This window comes from Felis catus, chromosome D1 (genome assembly GCF_018350175.1).
Source record: "Felis catus isolate Fca126 chromosome D1, F.catus_Fca126_mat1.0, whole genome shotgun sequence".
NCBI lineage: Eukaryota > Metazoa > Chordata > Mammalia > Carnivora > Felidae > Felis > Felis catus.
Window position 1 is genome coordinate 108,236,246 of NC_058377.1, and position 26,437 is coordinate 108,262,682.

At 58.3% G+C, this 26,437-nt stretch overlaps 2 protein-coding genes and 1 long non-coding RNA gene across 5 annotated transcripts in view; 2 read left to right on the forward strand and 1 right to left on the reverse strand.

Annotated features, from left to right (window-relative positions):
• POLA2 (DNA polymerase alpha 2, accessory subunit) overlaps nt 1-7,397 on the forward strand; it is a 27,684-nt gene extending 20,287 nt beyond the window's left edge. For all 3 annotated transcript variants that reach the window (XM_003993590.6, XM_045039540.1, XM_045039539.1), the window contains 7 exons: nt 104-142; nt 873-946; nt 4,218-4,326; nt 4,822-4,928; nt 5,740-5,799; nt 6,055-6,181; nt 6,891-7,397. In XM_003993590.6, the coding sequence (XP_003993639.2) occupies nt 104-142; nt 873-946; nt 4,218-4,326; nt 4,822-4,928; nt 5,740-5,799; nt 6,055-6,181; nt 6,891-7,043 (669 nt within the window). In that variant the 3' untranslated portion in view covers nt 7,044-7,397. The remainder of the gene's footprint in view (nt 1-103; nt 143-872; nt 947-4,217; nt 4,327-4,821; nt 4,929-5,739; nt 5,800-6,054; nt 6,182-6,890) is intronic.
• LOC111556698 lies at nt 6,794-16,970 on the reverse strand. The gene is made up of 4 exons (XR_002736408.2): nt 16,444-16,970; nt 13,453-13,608; nt 12,678-12,790; nt 6,794-7,465 (listed from the first exon to the last, which is right to left on the reverse strand). It is a non-coding gene; the product is annotated as an uncharacterized LOC111556698 (long non-coding RNA).
• Nucleotides 16,971-18,649: 1,679 nt separating this feature from the next.
• Nucleotides 18,650-25,719, forward strand: CDC42EP2 (CDC42 effector protein 2). The gene is given in 3 exon segments (XM_003993591.5): nt 18,650-18,808; nt 24,176-24,890; nt 24,893-25,719. Coding segments are annotated over 2 exon segments (642 nt in total). The 5' UTR covers nt 18,650-18,808; nt 24,176-24,544; the 3' UTR covers nt 25,189-25,719.
• Nucleotides 25,720-26,437: the final 718 nt, after the last annotated feature.

Sequence of the window (26,437 nt, forward strand, 5' to 3'; positions counted from 1 at the left end):
AGATAGATCCTGGGCAGAGAACCACTAGGAGGGTATGTGAAGGTGCTCACAGACACCGTGTGGTTCTGACACCTTTGTTTCTCTCCCCTTGGGCCTGTTGCAGTTGGGACCTTTCCTGGATGCTAAGCATGAGCAGGTTGAGGTAAGTGACCGGGGCTGGGATGGGCAAGTGCCGGATTCTTGCGTTCAGTTGAGCCCTCGCTGTTACTTCCAGATTTCGGAGTTTACGCTGCATCTGTAACAAACCTAAGTTAATCCCTGTGGCTAAACAGAAAAACATTGTAGCGGGGCATTTTTGTAAAGATACGGAATTTGAAGGCTTCACCTCCCCAGCACACAAGGCCATTTGGAAGCTGGGGGAGGGAAATACAAAGCTGTGAGTCCTGGTGTCCCCTTGGGACACTCCATGCGGAGGCGCAGGGCACTAGCTCGGATGCAGGTGTCCGTGGGTCGCGGAGCCGCACGTGCAGAAGCGCCCCACCAGGCTGCTGCCCTCAGCTCCTTGCCCCACACCATGCTGTCCCTTGGTGCATAAAACACAAGCGGCCCTTCCCAGGGCATCTCTCGGCCGAGAGCTGGTGCCGCCTACCCTTCTCTCTGGATATTGTACCTTCCACAGAAAGGATTTCGAGACGCTCTTCCTTTTAGTCTTTCTCTCAGCTTCCATTCCAGGGGATTTGGAGTTCCTCCCCCATCTCCTCTCCTGCCCCCTGGTAGACTCCGCTCCTTGAGGACAGAGACGCGTCTCTTTCGTCTTTGTATCCCCTCCAGCTCCTCGCTCAACAGCTGGCCCCTGAGGTCACTAACGTGTTAGGCAGGTGAATAAAGGCCAACGCCTACCCTCTAGATCGGTGTCCCTTCTTCTCTTGCAGAACTGTCTGCTGACAAGTCCATTTGAAGATGTCTTCAAGCAGTGTCTACGGACAATTATTGAAGGGACACGAAGGTCAGAATTCAGAATGTTGGACCGAGCCTTAAGCTGCCTAGTTTCTCCAGGGCTTCCCAGTAGGAAGCTGAAACTGATGGAAAGCAATGGTAGCCCCTACCCCCTTCATCCTTTTGAACTACAGAGATCGGATCCAACTCTTGACCCTCAAGCGCACCGACGCCAGGTTAAGAGGCATCTCTGTCAAACGCAAAGATAAACACACTTGACAGGAAAAGGCTTCATAGACTTTCGCTCTTCCCTTGCTTGTTCTTTTACTTCCTTCCTTTTTCTCGCTCGCCTTTGTATAAGCTCGTTCCATGGGAATCTTCCCAGCTGATTCTGAGAAGTGTTTGATGAGTTACCCAACAAAATCCCCAGGGGCCCCAAACATCTTGCTGCGCGAGTGATTGTTTTGGGGTGAGCCCAAGTCCTTCCCCGGCGTCAGAGCTTCCCTGGGTTTCGAGGGGCACTGCTGACGGCCAGGAAACCGTGGTAGAAACTCCCAAGAGGGTGGGACCTTGGATCCTCGCCGTAGACCAAGGGGAAGGGACGGTGAGAGGTCACAGTGGCGATGAAAGAGATGAGCGGTTCTAATTTGAGAGAAAGGGCACTGTTCCAGGAAGGGTCTAAAGCTGCATGTAGGAAGTTAATCAGGAAGCTGACCTCCTCACTTCCTGTCCCTGCCCTTCCAGTGCCAGGGTTTGAAAGGAATTGGGGTTCGTGATGGATCTTCTCCTCCAGGGATTTGCTCGCCTGTAGCTGAGCTCATAAAAAATACACATTCCTGAGGCTAAGCTTTTAAAAACGAGTCTGTAACAAAGGTGGTTCTCAAAACAAGATGGATAATCTTCCGCCCATCCGCCGTGAGAACTGATCCCAGAGTCGATTAGTCGTAATACTACCTTCTTGTATGGGCAGCACGGCCAGCGTGGTAGGCCTCGGGGATGGGGGAAGACACCCTCTAACTTACCTGCCAGTGGGGGACTTGAGTCGTGCCAGTGACAGCCTGCGTGCGACTGGGTCTCCCCTTCCCCCCCTCCCTTCCACAAAGGAAGACCATACAGTGCCTGCCCTCTTGCCTCCCACGTTGTTGTGACCCTGGCCGGGTTCATCAGAGCTGGAGAGCGCCCAGTGCTCCTCCTCTGAGATCACCCCCCTGCCCCCTCCCGGCATCCGGGAGCAGGGCCGGTGTCCCCTTCTTTCGGGTCCCCTGGGGATGGGCAGGGACCTGCATAGCAGTGCCCAGTGGGCTGGGTGCTGTCCCTGTGACATCGGGTTCTGTTTTTGGTTCCTCGCCCCGTGTGGTGGTGACAGCAGTGGGACAAACAAAGAACAAATGGGGCATTGTCACTGTGGGGTGAACACCCAGCGCCGCCAGGCACTTTCATCTGTGGCCAGTGTGCGCCTCAGGGCAGGGAGAGCCGCCCCCCCTTCCCCTAACTGTATATAAGTGGTCAGCGTCTCCTCGTTAGGGGAATTTATTTTTATTCCTGAGAGTTCAGAAACGCGGAGCACAAAGCTGATTTATCAGTAAGAGCCAGAACTATTGAGGAAGCACCCCCTCCACAGAGAGCTGAGCCGCAGAGGGAGCGGCCGCGGGGACCCTCCCACCGTGATGCCTGAGGGCTGTGCAATGCTCAGCATAGTTGGAATTTTCTTTCGGATCCCTCCCCCTACAGCCACTTCATAACCATGAGCGGGAGGGCTGTTTTCTCCTTAACCGTTGCTCTTCCAGAACCTTCGCTGAAACAGAGGGGCCAGCTGCACAGCCGCCTCTCGTGTCCACCACAGACTGAGCCCGTGGGGTCCGGAGCACGGCGAGTCCCATTCGGGTCCCCCCGCCGGGCCTTGGGAAATGATAGTGCACTTTTCCATGTCAGAGGGACCATAGCCTGCAAAGTATCTGTGGTCTCAAGATCCTTATTCTCTGTCGCAAAAGTCTCAGTTCACACTCTGAGCGGGTATGACAAACAAGTGACAGATGTGACCACAATCACCAATGCCTTTATCCCTGTACCTGTATCTGGGAAGGCCACACATTTTAAGCAGGAGAGGGAGCTGGCAGGGAGAGCTGTTGGTGAGTCTTGAACATGCCCCCAAAGTGACACTCTGCGCCTGTGTGGTTTGTAATAGGCCCCACTGCCAAGCACCGCTGAGGGAACCAGGGAAACAGGATTTTTTTTCCCCCTTTCCTCTTTTGTGTGGCTGAGGAGGATAAACAGTTGGGTCCCGGAGTTCGGGGTTTTTCTTCGATTACATGTTGTCCCCTAGAGATTCCCCCCTTCTGCCTCCGTCAGGGGGAATCATTGCTTTTGCTGTTGCTGTTAAATATTCTGTCACTTTGGCAACACGGGCTGCTGAGAAAAACTCGGGGCCTCGCTTCCGCACGCGAGAGGCACGGGGCTGGCTCGGGGAGAGGCCACCTGCGTTCTTCCCCATCCCTCTGAAGGTGTTTCTGTCTCCGTCGTGATTCAGACCGAGCGTTCTGTCGGGAGGGTCTAGTTTGATCCCTGAACGGGAAGGCCGTGTGTGCAGGCGGTCGGCAGGCCTGGCCTCTCCCCGGGAAAGAGCCCCGGTCCGGGAGACTGATGCCCGTGAGCTGCATCTGTTTGCGTCGCGCGAAGACGCGGAACTTTGGGTTCAGCTCTGACTCTTTGGTCTAAACCTTGTCTTTCTAGATTCTCTATATCCCAACTTCTCCCCCTTTTCTGCCAAACGGTCCCATCCCTTCCCCAGTAGAACGTCAGAAGAAAGTGGAACACCCGGAAGGAAGCATGTCCCGGGTGACCTGAGCCTCGTTGAGGTAGAAGGGTAGAGATGAGAACAGTCGTCTTTTGCTCACAGTGTCCCATGGGAAGCGGCCCCTCTCCTTCTAGAATTCAGTTCTGAAGTTCCTCCCTGGATGTAGGCTCTCGTATTAAGCCGCGACATCTTCAGTCTGTCGTCCGGCTGTTCTTTTTTTTTTTTTTTTTTTTTTTTTTTAATTTTTTTTTTTTTCAACGTTTATTTATTTTTGGGACAGAGAGAGACAGAGCATGAACGGGGGAGGGGCAGAGAGAGAGGGAGACACAGAATTCGGAGACAGGCTCCAGGCTCTGAGCCATCAGCCCAGAGCCCGACGCGGGGCTCGAACTCATGGACTGCGAGATCGTGACCTGGCTGAAGTCGGACGCTTAACCGACTGCGCCACCCAGGCGCCCCTCGTCCAGCTGTTCTAACGCAACTGCGCTCATTTTTCTCCCTCTTCTGATGCTTTTTTTTTTTTTCTGATGCTTTTTTGACAAAGTAGCTCTGGCTCCCACCTCGTCTTTGTCCCATCGCTGAGGGATGTGCACCACGAGTCCGTGTACCCACAGCCACCCTTCAGCTACTCCGATCTGCCTCGAGAAGACATCAAGGTACCAGCATCCTTTCCCTGAGAAGCAGGCAGCCCGAATCCAATGTGCTGCGGGGGACCCAGCTCTTCCCCCTAAGCGGAGGGAGGGGGGTGCCTTTTGGGGGCATGGATAGGGCCTGAATTTTAAGCTTCTTTTTTTTTTTTAACATTTATTTATTTTTGAGACAGAGACAGAGCATGAACGGGGGAAGGTCAGAGAGAGGGAGACACAGAATCTGAAACAGGCTCCAGGCTCTGAGCTGTCAGCACAGAGCCCGACGCGGGGCCTGAACTCACGGACCGCGAGATCATGACCTGAGCCGAAGTCGGCCGCTTAACCGACTGAGCCACCCAGGCGCCCCTTAGGCTTGTCTTTTTAACAAGCGAATGTGATTTACTCTCTGTTGGTTTGCTCCCCCTTTCGGTGGTCTCCCCGGCCCTGGGAGACGCCCCACTTTCATGGGGAAGAAGTTTCTAGCTTTGGTGTACAAATGCTTGTCTCGCCCCTTCAATCTAGCGAGTGCGGTTCGTGTCTGAGCCCTGCAGCCTCTCCGTGAACGGAGTGGTCTTCGGCCTGACGTCCACGGATCTGCTGTTCCACATGGGAGCCGAGGAGATCAGTAGGTGAGAAGCAGTTCTGGGCCAGCAGGCAGGGCACTGGCTTTCTAGACCAGAGAATCGAGGGGGGGCTGCTTGGCAGCCTTGCCTGGGAAGTCCCTAGAGCAGCACTTTGTGCCACACCCTTTGGCCATTAGAGTTTCTCTGTCCCCAAGACAGCAACTGGATACGTTTGTTTCTGCTACGTTCGTCTGCAGTGTCGGAGACCCCGATGAACCACGTCTTTGTGCTTCCTTTATAATCCTAGAAGTTCACCTGCTTTCCTTCCCCTCCCACCTTCGTGACCTAGGCAGGAGGGGGCGTCCCTGCTCCGGGAGGATGAACGGGCAGCCTCCCTCACCAGAGCAGGTGTCGTTCTGCAGAATCAGACCCCGCCACACCTGCTGAGCCTAGGTCCGGCAGTTCAGTTCCCCCGTCACCGGAAGGAGTGTGAAGCAGTTGGCGTGTTGGGCGAGATGGGTGTGCGCTTGCTGGCTGTGGTTGAGGGTCACCCCGACTGCACGCCCCCACCCTCTGGTGGGCCCCTGGCCCATTCTTGCACGCTGCGGTTCTAGCCAACGGCCCGCTATGGTCTCGTCACCAGGGATGCCTGCCTTTTCCCTTCGCAGCCCGGTGGCCGGCTCCCCTCCTCGGGTGGGAACAGACCGAGCTCTTTGGGGGTGGGTCTTTGAACTTCCCCAGAGGTACCCTCCCGTCACCGCACATGGGCCGCGTAGCTTCCCCCTAGTTTATGAAAGCCTCGAGTCCTCCCCAGAGAGAAACAGAAGCTGAAAAACAGGGCTCTGCATTCCGTTTCTTGCTTCTCTTCCTTCCCCAGTTCTTCCGGAACTTCAGACAGACTCAGCCGAATCCTCAAGCACATCCTGACCCAGAGGAGGTGAGCCGGCTCTCTGGAATAACAGACCGTGAAGAGTGTGCTCCGGGGTCCGGGGCTCTGACGGATTTGATTGGGAGCGCCTTCCTTGGGCCACTCCCAGGGAACTCTGCCCTGCCATGACAAGCCCGCATTCTGTCCCCCAAACACAGAGGAGCAGGAAGGACAATCTGAAAGCATGGATGCAGAGAGGGAAGCCATGCGGGAAGGGTGGGGCCCGGATCAGCCACTGCTGACTGTTTCTCTCCGTCTCTGTAGCTACTACCCGCTCTACCCTCCCCAGGAAGACATGGCCATTGACTATGAGAATTTCTACACCTACGCCCAGCTGCCTGTCACCCCAGACGTCTTCATTATCCCATCAGAGCTGAAATACTTCGTGAAGGTGGGTTTGGACTCTGCTTTTTCCCAGAAATGCCAGAACCGGTCTTTGACTTCCCCTTCTAGACCACTGGTCCTCGCTCTTCGTGCTGGGGACGGTGGCCTCGTTTGTTTGGGAGGGGTGGTAAACTAATCTGTTAGTAAAACGTGTAAGGAAAAAGGCATCCCCCCGCTCGCCTGCGCCCCAGAGCATGGTGCTCCGTCGGCCCAGCCTGGGAGTCCCAGGGGCGGGCAGGAAGCCCCTCAAACAGTGGCTGTCACCTGGGGCCATGTCAGGGTGACCTGGAGAGGTTTCACACTTGCACTTGCCTTCCCCCGCCCCTGAATGCGGATGTGACCTCCAGGGGGGTTTCAGCCCTTTGGCTCTTTGTCATCTGTGCCATCCGAGGCCTGCTCCCCCACCCCCACCCTGCCCCGGGGTGGGTCCCTCGAGGTGAACCTCCCGACCAGTACCCCTCTGGCCAACCCAGAGCCATTTCGCCCTCAGGAGGTAGACATTTGTCCCCAAGTCCGGGAGCCGATTGTTACCCTGCCGGTTCACCTCCTTCATTCCGTTTCAGAAGCTCCTAAGGAATTCAGGGTTTTCCAATAATAAGTTAACAGACCAGACTTGAGATGGGTTCGGCCTTCCTTTCCATTTTATAAACCCCTCGCTGGGGTCTGACGGTTAGATGATTCCAACTTTCTCACGTCGGCCCCTCTCCTTTTCCCAGGATGTCCTCGGCTGTGTCTGTGTGAACCCCGGGCGCCTCACCAAAGGGCAGGTGGGGGGCACCTTCGGCCGACTCCTCCTCAGGAGGCAGCGGGCTGAGGACGGGGAGGGGAGGCGGAGTCCGTGTGCGGCCGCCCAGGTGGTCAGGATCTGAGGCCCCGGTGCTCCATCATCCCCCGTCATGCGGCCTCGCGGACACGTGAGCCCAGGAGCGGCCTTCCCACGAGAGCCCAGGCGCGGAAAGGTAGAGGAAGCAGGCAGCGAGCGAGCTGGAGAAGAGGCTGCGGGGTCCAGGCCCGGCGGGCAAGGCCTCGTGCAGCTGGACCCTGACTCTGAGTTGAACTTCTTGGGAGGAAAGCTGCTGTTTCTTCAAGTGCACGCAGAGTCCAGAGAGAACCGGCCGTGGACGCGGCGTGCTCCGAAAACGCAAGAAGGCTTTTTGATTTTTCTACTTGATATCAGACACGGAAACAACTTTTGGAGAAGTAAAAGTAAATTCTGAGGAGAACTTCTGAGTTTAAATCTTCTTCCGCTCTCTCTTTTTCCCGGTAGAACGAAGAACATTGCCTCCCTGACCTGTGCCCAGAGAAGGCAGAGCATCTGTCACACTGGGTTTCCGTCCAGCCCCAACCCTGATCCCCGCCCCCGCCCCCGCCCCAGGCCCCTGAGGCCTCTGTGCTGAGGAGGTGTGCTGGGCTGGGGCCCTGGGCCCGGGCTACAGAGCAAGCAGCTGGCTGCGTGCCCGGCCCTCCCCGCGCAGCCCTCACATGCACGCTGTGGTCCCAGCCTGACCTCTCCATCTGGAGGGGGCGGCCGCACGGAGCCGTGCCAAAGCTGGATTCCCTGGTGCCGACCCTGCCAAGTCGCACAGCGTGGCCCGGTGCTCGCCCATAACCCCGAGCGCTTGGACAGCAGGGCCCTCCGGGGTCCCCCGGCGTCCCGTGTGTCCTGGCATCTGGGGAAGGGCGGTCACTGGTTAAATGCGGGGGGGGGGGTGGTTTCTGCCCAAAGCTGGCAGGCTGCCCTGCCTCGTATGCCAAAGCCAAGACCGGAAACCCCAGCTCCTGGGCCGAGGGAAAGTGCGAGAGGGAGCAGCGGGTGTCAGTGCCTATGCCCTGAGTCAGAGATAAATAGGTGATTGAGCGGGGTCCAACCTTTGCCTCCCACCTGGGACAGTGAGGTGGAATCAACGGCAGGTCTGACCAGGCTTGGGTGAAACTGGTCTCCCTTTGCAAACAAGCAGCTGCGGTTTTGCTTCGTTCGTTTTATAGGCGCCTCGTCTGAAGACAAGAACCAGGGACAAGCCCCAGCTTGGGGAGCTGATTCTCCCTCAAGATCCCCTGCGCGTGAAGCACCCAGCTGCGGGGTAGGGGACCTCATGTCTTTGTCTCCGGATGTGGCATTTGGGGAGTCCCGGGCCCCGCTTCCACAACCTTGAACCCCAGTTCAGGAATAGCACTTGTACGTCTACCAATCCCAGGGTCGGCTAAAAGCCTGCCCCTCCCCGCCTTGGAAAACCCTTGCCTGGGAAGATTCCCCACCAGGCCCTTGGCCATGATAAACAAGCCTCTGAGCCCTTATCTCGTGAACCCATGTGTGGCTCTCAGAGAGCCACGGCTCTTGGCAAGTATATCCTGGTGTTGCTGCTGAAGAAGCCTCGCGGGGAATTGTAGTGTCTTTGTCCTCACTTGGCAAGGTATAAAGCCCCTTTTCCCCTTATTACCGACTCAGCCATCTGAGTCCAGAGGCCCTGTGAGATGGGGCAGTTGGCAGAGGGGGAGGAAAGACCCGCGGCGGGGGGAGGCGTGTGCAGGGCAGACGGAGGCAAGGGGGTGCAGCCTCCCGGGTGAGAAAGCAGGCGCTCAGCATGAATGGGAGCGCGAGTCCGTTGCCTGGATACGAGTCGGGTGACTATTGGAAGTGATCGGGGAGGGCCAGGGCAGGCATCTAAAACTCGAACAGAAAGCAGGATGCGAACCCCAGATTGCAGACAGGTCTGGCGGGCATGTGCCTCTCTGCCACCAGACGGTCCCTTTGGCTCTTGTCAGGAAGTCGGTGCCCAGCTGAGCCAGCTGGCTGCTCCTAGGCCCCTTTTGAGCTGGGTCGCTAATTTCTGGCATCTTCCTCTCGCTCCCGCCTGCGCTGGGGCACGCGACCTCTGGAGTAAGGCTCTGGGTCTGGAGTGAGGCTCTGGGAGGGCGATCGGTGAGGAGGGAGGGTGGAGGAAGCCGAGGAGCCGGGGCCTGGCCAGAGCGCCAGGGATCCACCTGCTTCAGAACCCCCTTTTGCTCAATGGCACCTCCTCTGGTCCTGGGCGTGCCCGTGTCCTCGGGACACAAGCCTTAGGGTGGAGCTGATGGTCCTGAGGAAACAAAGTCTCTGTACCCAGTTCCACACCTCCATGTCCCAGCTGTTGTGCCCCCTCAGGGCCACCCGGGCTACCAACCACCTCTTCTGGTGCCGGTAGAGCCTGAAGGCTGCCCTCGCTTAACCCCTGCATGGCCACCTTTTAGAATCCAGGCTCTGTCTCTAGGAAGGTCAGGGGTGAGCTGCTGAGGGGAACCCAAGTGGGTCCCCAGAACAAAACTGGGGGCTTGGAGCGGTGGGGACACCCGGAGGGGGGCTGGGGCAGGGCCATGACTCTGCTCCTTGGGGCCCGTATCCTGCCTTTCTGCAGCTACTTTGGGCCCGGTGTTTCCTTTCCCTTGACCTAGGGTCACCCAGCCCGGCTCAGCCTGTCTTGCAGCTTCCCCTGGTGCTGGGAGTAGCCTTTTGGGCTGATATTTCATTTCTGTTTGGGACACATTTCCTTTCCCCTGACCCTGAGGCTCCTGGCCGAGCCCCCCACCCCACCCCAAGAACCAGTCTTGGTTGGCCACACGGGGCTCTTCCTCCGGACTTGAGCCTTTGAACTCACCATGAAGGGCCTTGACTGATGGCGGGGCAGGGTGGGGGTTAACATTTTAAAATTTATTGAGATCTGGCAGCATCACCTTTACCATTTTAACGGGCACCATGCTGTGCTTTTTAGTACACTCGCAGTGTTGTTTGAACATCATTACTATGTGATTCCAGAGGATTCTCATCACCTCTGAAAGAAACCCCATCCCCACTAGCAGTCACTACCCCTCCCCCTCCCTGCCCCCATCCCCTAGAAAACACAACTCTACTTTCCGCCTCAACAGACTTGTCTGTTCTGGGCGCATCATAGAAATGGAATCATACGACATGTGGTCCTCTGTGGCCGGCTTCGCTGAGTGTCCCGTTTTCAGGGGTCACCATACCATAGCAGGTGTCAGTACTTAATTTCTTTTCCTTTTTTGAGTGATTTCCCATTGTACAGATAGACGGCATCTTCTTCATTCACTCAACGGGGTGATGGACCCTGGGGCTGTTTCTAGTTTTGGGGCTGTTGGGAGTGACGCTCCCTGGAGCACCTGGATGGCTTAGGTGGCTAAGCATCCAACCCGATTTGGGCTCAGGTCGTATCTCACGGTTTGTCAGTTCGAGCCCCGCGTCAGGCTCTGTGCTGACAGCGCAGACCCTGCTTAAGATTCGCTCTTCTCCCTCTCTCTCTGCCCTTCCCCCGCGCATGCTCTTTCTCTCTCAAAATAAACTTAAAAAAAAAAAGAGAATGATGCTCCCGTGTTTGTGTGAACCTAGGATTGGTGGAGAAGGGGCTTTGGGTTTATGGCGGAAGGAATGCAAGCAAAGAGGAAAGCGAGGAGGAAGGAGAAAGGAAAGGGGGGACAGAAAGAAGTGGTGGGCCTGGAACGGAGCTTTGGAGCCAGACCGCGAAGTCAGGAATGCCTCGCAGAGGAGTTCGGACTTGACTCCGTGCACCCCAGGGAACTGGTAAAGGCTTCGGAGTGAAGCAGACGGACAGTATGGAGCCTGTGCCTTAGGCCTCGCAGTGCCGCAAAGGGCAGAGTGAAGTTGGGAGAGGCTGGAGGCCAGAGGCACCTAAGAGCTCTCGGAAGACAGAGCCTCCCAGTACCTCCTCTCGATTCCTATGGAAAGAGTACCCCAGTTCCCTGTGGGAACCACTCCCCCCTCCTCACTCCTCCCCGGCCTAAACCAAGCAGCACATCGCATCTCCCTGGCCTCGGTGAACAGCCAGGGATGGGCAGGACCAAAGACAGGGCGAACACAATGACTCCCCAGGACTTCCGTGGAAGGGGTAGAAAAGAGGCAGCCGCAAGGGTGGGGCTGCTGCAGCCATCTTGCCGCCATGAGGGAAACCCATTGTGAATATGGACTAAACCAGAGGACACAGAGCCAAGAGATAGAGGTCAGTGCCAGGCCACGTTGTCTGAGCTCTGATGAGGCTCGCCCCCCCAAAATCTAAGCCACAAACACCACCCCCCTCTTTTTTTGCTTAAACTAGTTGGAATCGAATTTTCTGTCATTTGCAACCAAAACAATGAAGGCCTGATCCAGGACCGCAGGATCGGGATGGCTGCCAGGGCACAGACGGAGAAGACACAGCTCAGGTAGGAAGACAAGGGAGTTAACGTTTCTGAGGACGTACGGTGTGCACTTTGACACGGAGATCGCGTCGAACTCCCAACAAACCCTGCTGGCAGGTGCTAAGAGGTTGGAGGTCACCAGCCTGAGTAAGTGACGGAGCTGGGATTTCAACTCCAAACCCCTCATCTCTCCAACCCTGCCACGCTGACCAACCTGGCACGCAACAAGGACAGACTGAAAAGGAGTCACAGGTAGCCGCCCAGGGACCTGGGAGCATGCGAGGAAGGAGTTGAGGAGAGGTGCTTAGGGACGTGCCTGGGACTACCGGGGGCAGGTTGGGACTGAGGGGGGCACCCAAATGGCTACCGAGCTGGGCTGTCCGGTGACAGGAGTAGCACTCTGGTAAGGAGTGGGGACCAGACAGGTTGATCTGGGAGTCGCCTACATAAAGCTCACTACACTGAAAAGCTGCCGAACTGGGAGGTACTGGGAGGCACTGGGGGTCTGCCTGAGGGGTGGGGGGTGGTAGCTGGAGGTGGAGCTGACATTCCTGGCCTCCCAGTCTGCGGATCACTGAGGTGGCTGTCACTGAGGTGGGGATTCAGCTGCACTCGGACATTTGAACCCCTCTGTCATCCTGGGTTCTCTCTCCTTGAGCAGCCGGGCCTATCTGCTCCCTCTGGGTCTGCCCTGGAAATGCCAGGCCCCCAGGGGCCAGCCCGCCCTTCGACCCACCTGGGCCCACGGTCAGTTCCAGATTCCCCCACCCAGACCCACCCTCCTCCTCAAGCCCCGGGCTCCCTGCCCCCACCCCCTGCCCGCCTGACAGCTGAGAGGCCAGCAGCTGCCTGGGCCAAGGGGCCCCTCCGAGGTCTCTGGGACAGCTGCTGCCCCGTGACCCTGCTGACCCCTCATCCCCGAACACTGCTCCCTGAGGGCCCAGCTGAGCCTGGCCTCCTCTGTCGGCTCCATCACTCCCAGATCTTCCCAGACTCTGAAGCATCTGCTCAGAAGGAACCCGGGGCCTCCAGGGCCGAGTCAGCCATCCCCCGGAGGGGTGGGAAAAGGGAGATGCCGGGCTGGCTGAGGCGGCCCCTCAGGGCAGCCGCTCTCCCAGGAAGCAGGCGGCAGCACCCTCCCGGCTTCTCTGCTCCAGGAGCAGGAGGAGAACAGAACGGGGCCAGGGTCTGGAAGGCGCGGCCGTTCCTGATTCCCGCAGGCCCTTCCCGAAGCCCACGTTCCCCTTGAGGACTCCGTCCCCGCCAAGTGCTCTGCCCCTTCGAACATCTAGTAAGAACATCTAGCAACCATGGTTTACCTCTGCGGGTGGGAGTGGAAGGGCTAGGAGTCAGGGGCAGGAGGGCTCGGAGAATCAATCGTCCCGTCCATGCTCCTCTCCCGTTGGAAATCTTGTGCCTCATGTGGGGAATCCTTGAAAAGAAAATATACACAGCATGATCTGGTCCCTCCAGCTCCTCGGTTCTCTGTGTCCCGTCCCCGTCGATAATCCTACCCCCCCCCCCACCCCCCCGCCCCCCCCCCCGTGAATCCGTCAGGATGCCTGCTTCCCGAGGGCTGGGCACCTGACCCGTCCCTGCGGAGCGCCTCTCGGGCGGTAGGCCCACCGGAGATGCCTGCGGAAGCAATGCTCTGTCGCCACACATCCTCCCTCCGGCCTTTCCCACACGGGCGCCTGGAGAGAAGCAAGCCTCTGCCTCGGCCTCTGCCATGCAGACCTGGAGCCCGAGCCCGTCAGTGCGCCCGCTTGCTCCTGTTCGCAGACGCTGGCTGCTCTGTGTCAGGATCGGGTTGGGATTCGGAGGGGACCCCAGACAGCGCCTGCCCCACCCAGAGCTCCCCTCCGGTGCAGAAACCCCAAGCAAGCAAACACCAGGCACAGAGGGAGGCGAATGGAGGAAAGCAAAGCAGGCCGGGCAGAGGGGGCGCCAGGGAGGGGAGGGGCCACAGAGAGGTCCTTGGGTCCAGGCCCTTGCTTCCCAAACCCTGTCTCCTATACGGCCCCTTCTCGCTGTCCCCAGCACCCTGCCATTCTTCCGCGGATTCGTTCCTCTGTTCCTCCCTCGGGTACCTACTATGTTGCAGGCACTCTGGGGAGATGCTGGAGGCTACTGTCCAGCGGGGGGTGCGCGTGAATCAGTTGACGGTGGCGCGGACGCGACAGTGGCCCAGGGTTTCTCTGAGGGTGCCACATGGGGACTTGACATCAACCGGGGGTTCGGAAGGCTTCCCTGAGGGAGAGATGCCCCAGCTGAGATGCCCCCCAGGCCTGCGAGGGGCCAGGTGAAGCGAAGGGGGGAGCAGGCACAAGGGGCCACCCTTGCAGCGGGGGAGGGGGGGTGGCTCGGCGGGGAGCGGGTGGTAGGGGCCCCGCCCAGGGACTGTGGACCCGGAAGCCTGTCAGCGGGGGCATGTGGCACCTCAATCACGATGCCAGGGGGAGAATGGGCAGGTGGCACATCATCTTCTCCCCCAGGACGCTCCATCCTCCTGGTGGCCTCACCTTCCTCCCTTCCCTGCCCCACCCTCCCCACTCTGAGTCATCGCGCTGGACTGGGCTCGACCCCCCCCCACCTTGTCTCTCCATGGGCGCCGTGGCCGGTGTGTCACCAAATTCCAATCTTTCTACTTTATTATCTCCAACTCTGGCTTTTACGCCACAGCTCAGAATCAAGTTCTGTCTTTTTCCCGAACCGACTCTCCGCAGAGTCGCCCCTGCCCCCGGTCCGGCCCCCTTCCAGAACCCACCCCCCCACACACACACACACACTCCAGAGTGACCCTCCTAAGCGAGACCGTGCAGCCAGTCCACAGGAAAAGGAACGAGGAATGGCCCTAAAGCCTCCGAACAGGCGGCCAAACTCCCTTATCGTAAGAGACACAAACTAAAACCACACCCAGGCTCCTTTGGCTTTGTTTCATTTTTCCCTCTCAGGCTGCAAGAAATCAGAGAGGTCGGGGACCAGATGCTGGTGAGGCTGAGGAGAAAGGGGCCTGGCACCCGGCCCATGCCCTGGAAGGACAAACAGACAGAGCTGACCAGGTGACACCTGCGTGCGTCCTTTCACCCCTACGCGCGTAGGAATGGTTGCACAGCTCGTGCGCACGCGTGCGTGATTCGGCCTTTGCACGAGGTGATCCGCCGCAGCGCAGACTGTCCTGGGAAAGGGCTGGAAACACCCCACGCGGGCTCCAGCTGAGAGCTGCGGAGGAAAACTGTGACACCCCGGCACGCTGTGTGGCAGCAAACATGTGAAGGTGATGACACCTTCCGTGTCCTGCTATGGAGTGCGCTCATAAATAGAAGGTTCGCTAAAGAAAAGCCAGGCGCAGAACACTGGGAGTAGCAGAGACTCCATCAAGTGCGGTTTCCCGCATGCCCTGCAGAGTCACCTCCACTGCCATTGACAGTGGAGCCTGTCCTCTCCCCCCCCCGCCCCCATCGCCACCCGGACCTGCAGTACGTTGGGGCCCTACTTGTCTATATGTTGCCATTTGTGTAAAAAAGATGGGAGGGGCTTTGCTTGCACGGGCAAAGCGTATCTCTAGAAGTGTTGACAAGAAGCTGATAACGCTCGTTGTCTTCTGGGAGAACGGGTGCCTAAGGAACAGGGGTAAGAGGGGCACTTTTGCCTTGGGAGTGGCCTGAGTCATACTGGAGACTCTGGAAAATGGAGCAGTGGTCACCAGTGTAAGAGGGATGGGTGCTGGGCAAGGAAAACAGTGCTCACCCGCGACCCTCTTAAGACTGTCCCCCTCTCCTATGCCATGGTCTGCTGGGTATCTCTTGTTTCCTGATCACACTGTGCGTCTACGTGTAGTCCTCCTGGCCTTGGCCTTTGTCTCTGCCGGCTCCACCTGCAACGTCCCTCCTGTTCTCTGCCTGGTGAACTCCTATTCACCCGTTAATACCCTGCTCAAATATCCCCTCCTCCTTGCAGTTTTTGCAACACTCCCATCTGCTTCCTCCCCTCTAGCGTATCGAATCCTTCTCACTCCTGTTCTTATTAGTTCTTCTTTCACTCCGCAGTCACTGACTGAGCCTCATCCCTGCTGGCCTGGGACAGTTAGAAGTGAGTCAGAGCCAGCCTCTACCCTCAAGGCCCTCCTTTATGGCACAGAATGTGCTATTTTAGAATTGGTTATTTGTTTCATTTGGGGTTATCTGTTCCCTGAGGGCTGGGGACCAGCCTTGGCCATTCTGTGTCCAGCACAGCCCTAGGCAAGAGGTAGATACAAATAGGAGTTTTCAAAATGAACACTGACAAGATGTCTTGGAGAGGTGGGAAGTGTTGAAGAAGACCCCAGCTGACTCCGTGTTCCCCAGGCCAAAGGACAGCCATGCGGCTTGGATGCTCCCAGAGGCCTCTGGGGGAAATGCCTGGGCTGGTCCCCGCTAGGACAGAGCTGTCACCACTCTGGAAACCCCCATGGCTCTGGGCATGGGTCCAAAGTCCAGACCCAAAGGAAAGTCCCCCCGCAATGCCCTGACACCCAACTCCCCAGGAGGGGTTCGAGACAGAGACAGAAGCTGGGGGCAGTTCCGAGGGGACTCTCATCTGGAATCCCAGCCTCTGGTGGGTCAGAGTTCTCTACAGGAGGATGAAGGGCGAGGAGGGCAGGGCTGGAGCTGGCAGGAGCCCAGGGGAGGAAGGAAATAAGAAACAATCAAGGAAAAATCCATTCCAGGCCTGGGGTTGGCTGAGGCCATGGGGCCCTGCAGGCTGAGCTCGGGCTGGAGTGGGGGAGGCTTCCTAGGGGTGGACTGAGCTCCTGCTCAGCTCCCTGCTGCCCTGTGGTCCTGGGGGGGTAGGGGTGCTGAGGCCTCTTCCAGATACTTTGTCTCCTCTCACTGGCCCCCCCCCCCCAGGTTCCCCCCGCCCCCAGATTATCACTGCCCTTTCCTTGTGACTCTCTGCCCCCAGACCTGCCCCCAAACTCCTGGTCACATTTTCCCCCTGCCTCCCAGGTCCTAGCTCTCCAGGTAAGTGGGGCCTTGGAGAGCTGGCTCCAGCCTGGTTTGGGGGGGGGCTTCCCCACCGGCCCCTCCATCCTCCCCAGCTAACCTTGGAGAAGGTGGCTTCCAATTCTCTCCCTCTGGGCCCACGGGGGCTGGGGCTGATGTGGATGGTTTCCAGGAAGAAGGGGCTGGGAGGGGAAGGAAGGGCTGAGTCAGTCACTGGGTGGTGATTACAGGGCCCCAGTGGGGGAAGCAGCCACGGGGTGGGAGAAACGGACTAGACCCATCTCAGGGCCAGGGGGAGCTCCCAGTGGAGGAGAAGGAAGTTGAATAGCCATTCTAGGCACTGCTCCATCATAGCCGAGAAAGGCTATCTAAGGAAGGCCTCTAACCCCTCCCAAACGTTCTTCAGGCTCCTGCCCCCTCAGCCACCAGCGTGTCCAGGAGGAGCCCTTCCAATGAGAACAGTCCAGGTCTTGGCTGAGGCTTTATTCCCTGGACATAGGGTGCAGGCGGGACAGGAGGCGGGGCACTGGCCTGGATGTCTGTTGAGTCAGAAATGCAGGACACCCTGGCCATCCCCTGGCCCAGGATCCCAGCCTCCCCGCCCACACTCAGGCCCTTACACACAGCCTGAGAAGTTGCGCAAAATAGCCAATTTTAGCAAACGAAATCCTGTTTCATAAATGCGCATTAATTGCAGGGCTCCCACAGCAGCTGGGTGTGTACGCGAAGATCCTGTCTATTCAGCAAAACCTCCAGGAGAGGCGCCGTCAGCTGGCTCCTTAGGGATTCCTCCAGCCCCAGGCAAGTGACATAACTTCATCTGTGAATGGAGAGCGCGAACCGCTCACTCGAGTGCCTCCAGAGCACAGAACCCACCACCAGGCACAAATCACATCTTGGATGTAATGTAGGCTTTGTGTGGGCCCTGAGCGAGCTCTGGCTGATGGCAGGAGTATGGGGAGCGAGCACGTACATGGAAACTTGTCACATCCAGGTGGACTTAAAACAGTCCCCAGGACACAGATGGTGGTTCCTATGGCTAAGGGCCCTGGTTAGGAGTCGTGGGCTGGCAGCCATGCTGGACAGATTACTAACTAGTCGCTGAGGGAGGGGAGCAGGGGCTAGGGCCAGGCTGAAGGGGCCAAATCCGCTGCTCTCTACCCATCCCCCAGTGCTCCCCAATAAACCCCTCAAAAAAAAAAAACCCAACTCTTCAAAGAGTTTTGGAACTGGTTCCCAGTTTCATGTGGTCTTGGGTGAGTGTCTTTGCCTGTCCAAACTTCCATCCCTGCAACTTTCCGTTTGTTACCAGCTCTGAATGCAGTTCTCGACCCTTCCCAATCTCCTTCCCCAAAGGAGGACTCTCAGCAGACAGAGGGTAGGGGGCTGTGCCTCAGCCGCATTCTTGCAGGCCCAGGGGTAGTGCTTAAGGTTTGGCACAGTGCTGTGTCGTCTCCCAGGGTTGTGTTTGGGGGGGGAGGGGTGGGCAGGGCAGTGGGGACGATGGCTGGGTGAGAAGCCTGAGGCAGGAGGAAGGCCTAAAGCCCTGCTTTCTGGAGGAGCAGATCACTATCAGGGCCCTGAACTTCAGTCTTCCGTCTTTCCTGGGGCGCTGCATCCCCAGCGACAAAAGCCACACCTGGTCCCTGCTAGATGCTCAAGTGTCTGTCGAATCACTGAATGGAGCAAGGGCAGTTTCCTTCCTCTATCTCCAGGGCCCTGTGCAGGGCCTGCCCTTCAATAAATGCTTCTAGTACTGAATGAATGAATGAATGAAACAAACGAAGACGGAACGAGTCTAAGTATGGATTCCACCCCCTGACCCAGAAGCCACCTAGACTGATGACAAACGGGCATACCCAGGCCACTCTGCCAGCACACCCTCAGTGCCCTCTTTTCTAGGGAGAGGTAAACTCCTGAAAGCTCTCGCAAGTTTGTAGTATTTTAACTCGGGAGCCTCCAAGGCCTCATTCATTCCCTCAGTGGTCACTGAACACACTTGCGCGGGCGCCTCCCCCCGACCCAGCCCTTCAGGGAGCGAACGGGTCCAAGGACGCTCGGTGAATTCTGACGAACTATAATTCGGCCTTCCGGCTGCCGCGCCCTCGGCCCTTCTAACACCGAGTTTGGCTCCGACAGGCACAGCCAGAGTCTACGGAGTCCAGCCCGGGCACCCGACACCTCCTGGCCCGCAGCCGTCCGAGCCTGCGCTGCACCCCACGTCCGCGCGGCTGCTGGACCCGGGCGCCGCGCCACCAAAGGGGGAGCACAGGCGGGGCTCGGAGTGGGGCGGGGCTGTGGGCGGGCCTGGTTGGGGCGGCCCCAGCATTGGCTCCGCGGGCCAGGGGCGGGGCCTCAGGGGCCACGGATCGCACTGAGTTCACAGCCGGGAACGCGTCCCATAGCCTCGCGGTCCAGCTCCAGAGCTTTCGCAGCCCGCGGGTCCGCCGCCTGAGCGCCTTAAGGTGAGTTCCGGCCGGGACACTGCCGCCCTTCCGCGACGCCCAGAGGGCCCCCCAGCGGACCACCCCCGTGGCGCCCCGTCCTGGGTCGCACCCGGGTCCCTGTGTCACCTCCGCGCAGGTCCTTTCCCGGGAACCTCGGGTTCCACCGTGTTTCCCGCCCGCGCCTGGGTCTAGGCGGCCACGCCCGCGCCCCCTCCGCCTGCGAGGCGCCGCGCATCCAGATCCCGAACTCGCGGTCCCGCCCTTCACCCTGAGCCCTCGTCCCCGTCTCACACTCGGGACGTGGGAGCGCCCTCCCGCCGCCCAGCGTCCCCGCCTGGGCTAGGGGTCGTATTTTTAGTCGATGGTGAGGTGTCCTCCTATCTTTAGCCGCGGCCGCGAGTGTCCTGAAACGGATCCGGGCTGGGCGTTCGGGCAGAGGGCGGGGAGGGGTCTGCGCTGAACCCGAGCTGGGGCTGAGGAACAGGACCCACGGGAGCCAGGGGTGGGGGCCTGCACGCCCGAGGTCTGGCCCTGCGCCTAGCGGACACTCGGACATCGCCCAGGCCGGAAAGCACGGGGCAGGCTCCTCCCAGAGCTTGGAGACCCTGGCAAGGTCCCCGATCGCCCCTTTCCCCCTCTACTGTCGTGTTGTGAGACCAGAACACCCCAAGAGAAGAAGATCCCTCAGACAATCCGCATCTGGTACGCGAACGTGCAGCTCCTTGGGGGGCCCTGCCTGGAGCCCGAAGCGCGCTGGAGACCCTGGTGCGCGCCGGGACTCCTCTGGGAAGCGAGGCGACAGAGCGAGCGAGCGAGCGAGCGCGCCACCTAGCGGCCGTGGAGCCGAGCGCCACTCTGCACAGGGACCCGGGGCGACCAGACCTCCCGTGGCCCGCAACGGGGACTCTGCGTAGACTGCCTCCAGAGCAGAAGGCGGACGCTTGGAGGATGGGGGCTCTTGTTCGGAGCACTGTCCCCGGAAAACCTACAGTTATTTGCTGAATGAATGACAGGGCTGACAGCGACCCGCTAACCCTGTCTGTTGTACCTCTGCTCTCACTTGCACTGTGGCAATAGGGTCTTCCAGTAGCCCCCTGGTGACGACTTCGTCAGCCCATTTTATAGATGGGAAAGGTGAAGGCCAGAAAGGAGAGGCGTCTTGCCCAAAGTCACAGAGTAAAGGCTGCTCTTTGGACCTTGGTAGGCAGGGGGCTAGTACTCCTCAGGGCAGGAGGGGCTGTGCCTAGAGGAAGTCTTTGCTCCGGAGGAGGCCCAGGGCTCCTGGCCAGAGCAAGCCCACAGGACTGGGCTGGCTCCCCTCTGCTCCGCCCACTGCTGAGGGAAGCCACCACTTCCAGCCCCTCATACCCTGTCCTGGCAAAGAGCTCATTCTTATCTCTCTGGATCCACGCAAGTTTGGGGAGACGGAGACGACCGGTAGGACTTACAAGGAGGAGGCCTGGGGACCCAGTGGCCCCAGCCCAGCTGGGAGCCTGTTTCTCTCCTTCCCTGCAAGCAGTTTTCAGAGGTTGGGTGGCCTACTGCGTCAGAGCCACAGGACCTGGCTGGGTACTAGTGCCCCCTCTTTCTCTTCCCAGCTGGGTGACCTCAGCAACGTTAAGGTCTCCGAGGTTCAGCTTCTGCCTCTGCAAAAGGCAGCCGTGACGCCCACCGTGCTGTGCCTGGGACTCTGCAAGGGCAGCTGGAGCCTGGGGTCTCACGCTTGCCAAATCCGAATACTTGGGGCTTGATGATTGCAGTTCCCAGCTCTCCCCTGGGTGGCTTGATGCCGGCCCAACCCTTCCCCCTCAGCCTCAGTTCTCCCCACATCTGGAATTGGGCGGGTACGGCTGGCTCCGAGTGAGACAGCTGTCAGGGACGCCCGATCTGTTGTGGAAATACTCAGGCTGTCTTGGCGCCCTACGTGGTGATGAGCGGAGGGGGGCCGGGGGAGGGGGGAGGGGGGACGACAAACCCCACCAGTCGGCCCCACTCTTCACGGCTGGAAAGGAAGGAAAGGCTGTCTCAGGGCCGCTCGCCTATCAAGGAGACCGGTAGGATGTGTGTTGGGGCGCCCCCAGGTCTGGCGTGGTGGGCACAGGTGAATGTCTGGTAGATGAGTGAGGGACGGGATTCCACGACCTTGAGGCGCCCACTGCCTCCCCCACCCTCCCCCCAGCTCCTTCCAAGCTTCGCTGGAATTTCGCCACTGGAGAGTCATTCCTTTGTTTCCTGTTAAGCTGCAGGTGCTCAGGGAGGGGCAAGATGTCCGGTCTCTGTGGCTCAGTGTGACCGACCTAGGGTGTCCGGTCCTGGGGTGGGGTTTCCGGAATGAGGGCCCGGGCTGGGAGTTGGGACTCTGCCTGTCCTGCATGCTCCTTCCTCCTTCCGGCTCCCTCCTGCCGGCCCCCTCGTTCCCTCCTCGCCCTGCCCGGCACGGAGAATGGGGCCGGCCAGGCCTCCCAGCTGTGGCCCCGCCCCTCCCTGGCCCATTTCCCACCTGCTCAGCCCCTGCCCGCCTGGGCGGTGGGAGAGGGGGGCGCTCATCTGGTTACCCTCTGGATGACCTTGGACAAATTTCCTTCTTTGCCTTCCGTGCTCTGCTTCTACGTGTGGGCTCTCCTGTGGCCACGTAGGAGGCCAACCCTCCAACAGCTGTGGGAACGCCGTTGAGTGCTTGTAATGCTTCCTTTTTCTGTGAAGCTGGCATGACACCCCCTCCGGGCTGCATTGTGTTCTCCACGTTAAAAATAGCTTATTTTTTCTGATTACATGGATAATATGTGCACCTAAATAATACATGTGTTTCTCATTAAGAATTTGAGGGGCGCCTGGGTGGCTCAGTCGGTCGAGCGTCCAATTTTTTATTTTAGCTCAGGTCCTGATCCCAGGGTCGTGGGATCAAGCCCCGTGGCGGGCTCCATGCTGAGCTGGAGCCTGCTTCTCTCTCTCTCCCTCTGCCCCTCTCCCCCTCTCGTAATGTCTCTCCCTCTCTCTCTCTCTCTCTCTCTCAATCTCTAGAATAAAAATATTACTTATTGGGGCGCCTGGGTGGCACAGTCGGTTAAGCGTCCGACTTCAGCCAGGTCACGATCTCGCGGTCCGTGAGTTCGAGCCCCGCGTCGGGCTCTGGGCTGATGGCTCAGAGCCTGGAGCCTGTTTCCGATTCTGTGTCTCCCTCTCTCTCTGCCCCTCCCCCGTTCATGTTCTGTCTCTCTCTGTCCCAAAAAAAAAAAAAAAAAAAAAATATTACTTATTTTTTTAATTAAAAAAACTTTTAAGTTTATTTATTTTATTTTGAGAGAGAGGCAGCAGGGAAGGGGCAGAGAGAGAGAGGGAGAGAGAACATCCCAAGCAGGCTCCGCGCTGTGAGCACAGAGCCTGATGCAGGGCTCGAATTCAGGACACCATGAGATTGTGACCTGAGCTGAAACCAAGAGTTGGACGCTTAACTGACCGAGCCAGCCAGACACCCCTAAAATAAAAAATATTTTTAAAAACTGAAAAAGAAAGAATTTGAGCTTATAAAAATGTACGGAAAAGAAAGGCAAAGTCATCTGAAATTCTGCCACCTTGAGAGCACCACCACCATGTTGGCAATCATCCTTTTCGTACTTGCATATATCATTTTATAGTAACAGTAGCAAATATTACAGATAATTTTGACTGAGGACACCCTTCCTCCCACATCACTGACCTCACACCCCATCCCTGCCCCCCATCCCGATCTACATAACCCATATGACAACCTGGTGCTGGCCTTCCAGATTCTTCCCTCTCTATCTCTTTTTAATGCTTATTTATTTTTGAGAGAGACAGAGACAGAGCACGAGCAGGGGAGGGGCAGAGAGAGAGGGAGACACAGAATCTGAAGCAGGCCCCAGGCTCTGAGCTGTCAGCACAGAGCCTGACAAGGGGCTTGAACCCACAAACCGTGAGATCATGAGCTGAGCCAAAGTTGGATGCTTAACTGACTGAGCCACCCAGGCACGCCTCTTCTCTCCTTTTATCTAGGATATAATCCAATGCCGACCTGTATATGTAGGTACACACACATGCATATATTTACAGGGAAGGGGTGGAGGGAGGGGAGTTGATCACTGCTGTCAGAAATGGAATCTTCTAGGGGCTCCTGGGTGGCTGAGTCGGTTAAGCCTCCAACTTCGGCTCAGGTCATGATCTCACAGTCTGTGAGTTTGAGTCCCGTGTCGGGCTCTGTGCTGACAGCTCAGAGCCCGGAGCCTGCTTCAGATTCTGTGTCTCCCTCTCTCTCTGCCCCACCCCCGCTCAAGCTCTGTCTCTCTGTCTCTCAGAAAAAAAGAAAGAAAGAAAAAGAAATGGAATCTTCTCTACTACATTTTTGCATTTTGCTTCCCTCCCTCGGCAATGCCTTGTGCAAATCCCTCCAAAATGTTTCTGGTTCAAATTTTATTTATTTTGAGAGAGATTGTGAGCAGGAGAGAGGCAGAGAGAGAGGGAGGGAGAGAATCCTCAACTCGGGGTTGATCTTACGAACCATGAGATCACGACCTGAGCCGAAATCAAGAGTCAGGCGCTTAACCAACCGAGCCACCCAGGTGCCCCTCTGGTTCAAATTTTGAAATGGGGTGATAGCTTGCTCTGATTAAATGAGATGCGTTTGCAAAGAACTTAGCAAAATGCCGGGCACAGAACAGAGCCCCCCAAAGTATTTGCACCCTCCACTCCACCTTCCCCTTAGGTGCTGGGCAGGGGGGAGGGCCAGTAACTATGTTGGACTCAGTCCCAGAGGTAGGAACTGCTAACCTGGAGGAGAAAAGAGAAACTCCGAGGTGCCCTCATTTCTAGGTGGGACGAGACTGGGACAAACAGGAGGTGTCTGTCATTCAGCCCTGCGGGCTGAACACCTCCTGTGTGTCCAGGTCTGGCACAGACAGAGTGGGTGAGACAGGGGTTACAAGATCTCTCTCCTTGGTCAAGTACAGGATTGAGACAAGTCTGAGACCCCCCCCCCACCACACACACACACACACACACACACACACACACACACACAACTTGACTCTTATGTCTTGGGGCACAGCTGGTGTGCGATAGGGGGTGATGAGCAGAGCCAGGGACCCCAGGCAAGGGACCAGAGCCAGGATATGACTTTGTATATGACTTTGGGCCCCTCACTCACGTTGCCGGGCCTCAGTTTCCCCACTCGTAAAGGGAGGGGCTCGGTGCTGGTGATCCAGGCTCTAAGGTGCAGTGAGTCTGTAAGTGACCACAAACTTCTCGCAGGGTTTCCGCAGGAGAGTGGCCCCACTTGGGCTCCCGGGGCTGACGCAGGGGGCCCAGAAATGAGAAGGATGCCTCTGACTTTTGTCCTTCTGTCCCTGACTCATACCTCTGGTATTTCAGCTCTTCAGCCCCAGACCGGACCGGGGAGCCTGCGAGAACAAGACCGGAGAGCCCCTTGGTGCCCACCAGAGCGCCACCTTTCTGCTGCTAATTTTCCAGAGCATTTTCAACTCTTCTGGGAGAGAGTGATCTTTGTTATCTCAGCCCTCTGACTTCACTGATCATTAATCGTCCTTTTTCTCATTCCCCCGGCCAACTTCAGTCACGCCCCACACCCTTGTCTGGGCCCTTGGGCAAGGTTTGGGTGTCTGAAAACCCCCCTCTGGGTGTGTCCGGCTGAGGTGGTGAGAAGAGGCAGCCGGAGGCCGTGGTCCCCGAGGGTGCGCCGTCCCCAGCCCCTGCAGCCCGGCCCCGGGCGCGGAGATCGCGATGTCCACCAAGGTGCCCATCTATCTAAAGCGCGGGAGCCGCAAGGGCAAGAAGGAGAAGCTACGGGACCTGCTGTCCTCGGACATGATCAGCCCGCCGCTGGGGGACTTCCGACACACCATTCATATCGGCAGCGGCGGTGGCAGCGACATGTTCGGTGACATCTCCTTCCTGCAGGGCAAGTTCCACCTCCTGCCAGGGACGGCGGTCGAGGGACCCGAGGAGGACGGCGCCTTGGACCTCCCGTTCCAGTTCACCCGCACCGCCACGCTGTGTGGGCGGGAGCTCCCCGACGGGCCGTCCCCTCTGCTCAAGAACGCCATCTCCCTCCCTGTCATCGGGGGCCCCAGGCCCTCACCCTGCCCGCAACTCAGGCCCCACCCAAACCCCCTCGCCTGCACCTGGAGACCCCACAGCCTTCCCCACAGCCTTCCCCACAGGAGGCAGGGAGTGTGGACATCTGGAGAATTCCAGAGGCTGGCTCTGCCCACAATGGGCTGACGCCCGAGTCGGGGGCCGAGGAGCCCTTCCTGTCCCATGCCAGCTCCTTGCTCTCCCTGCATGTGGACCTGGGGCCTTCCATCTTGGATGACGTCCTCCAGATCATGGACCAGGACCTGGGCCACGTGCAGATCCCCACATAGAACCACGGCTGGCCAGGCTGGGTGCTCAGGGTGGAGTGAATGCTGGAGGCAGGGGGTGGATGGAGCCCTGGCCTAGACGTCGGGATCCCTAGGCGCCCCCTGTGTGGTCACTGGCCAGTGATTTCTTTTCTTTGAGCCTTTGTTTCCCTCGCTCCCACCCTCTCCTCATGGGCAGAGCGTGCCTCATTGCCTTCCCCTAAAGCTCACCGAGGACACGTGCAGAAGTCAGCCCAAAGTGCCCTGAGCATCTCGGGCCACCTGGACCCCTCCCCCCCAACTGCTCCTCCTTCCCTGAGACCCCTTGGATGAAGGCTCCGCCGAAATGGAGTCCCCTTTCCACCTCCCTTCTGCCTCAGCCCCATGGGATGCCCTGACTGGGGGCTGGGGAAGAGGCAAGGCACAGCCAGCCAGAACTTTGGCTTCGCTGTCCTGGACTAGGAACGTGGCATTGGTGACCGAACGTCCCTCTGCCCCACCCTCGCTCACATGACCGGGAGATTCTGGTCGCAATAAAACTTGCTGCTGCTGACAGTTGTGCTCCCGGCACCCTCGACCCGGGTTTCCTCCTGAAGACAGACCAGCCTCCGCCACCGGGGCTGACCCCGGGGGAGACCCCATTCCCAGAAGGCTGTGTGCAGGGCGGGCCCTGCCCTTGGGAAGCCTCTACCCGATCCCAAGCCCATAGTGAGAAAGAGGCAGGAATACACCAATGCCACCTAGGGAGACTGCAATATTGCTTCAGGTGCTTAACAAGAGGGGGCTGAGCACTGGCGTCGTCCGGGCGCTGTGCCCAGGCTGCTGGGGTCTACCGGGGGAGACCCAAGAGCAAAAGAGTAACCCCAAGGCCTAGTGCAAGGGACCAGCAGCTTCTCCAGCTTCCGAAGACTAAGGGGGCACGCGGGCGGGACCGGCCAGGCCTGGGGCTGGGAGGGACCCAACAGTGCCTGTCAGCGGGCTAGTCACCACCTACAGGGCACCCAGGTGTGCTCCAGGTGCTGGGGATATCACACAGCCGCGATCCCCACTCCTGTAGCTTATATTCTAGTGGGAAAAGGATATTGAATTTGTAAGCAAGTAGGGTGAGTTCCAACTGTGCTGAACACTATGAAGAAAACACAATCGCGAATGCTTGGGGCCAACATGCAACCGGTGTCAGGGCCCATTAGGATAGATGTGATTCTGAGCCAGACCTGAGGGCTGAGATATGCTCGCGCATAAGCAAAGGCACTGGGGCACCAGAGTGAATGAC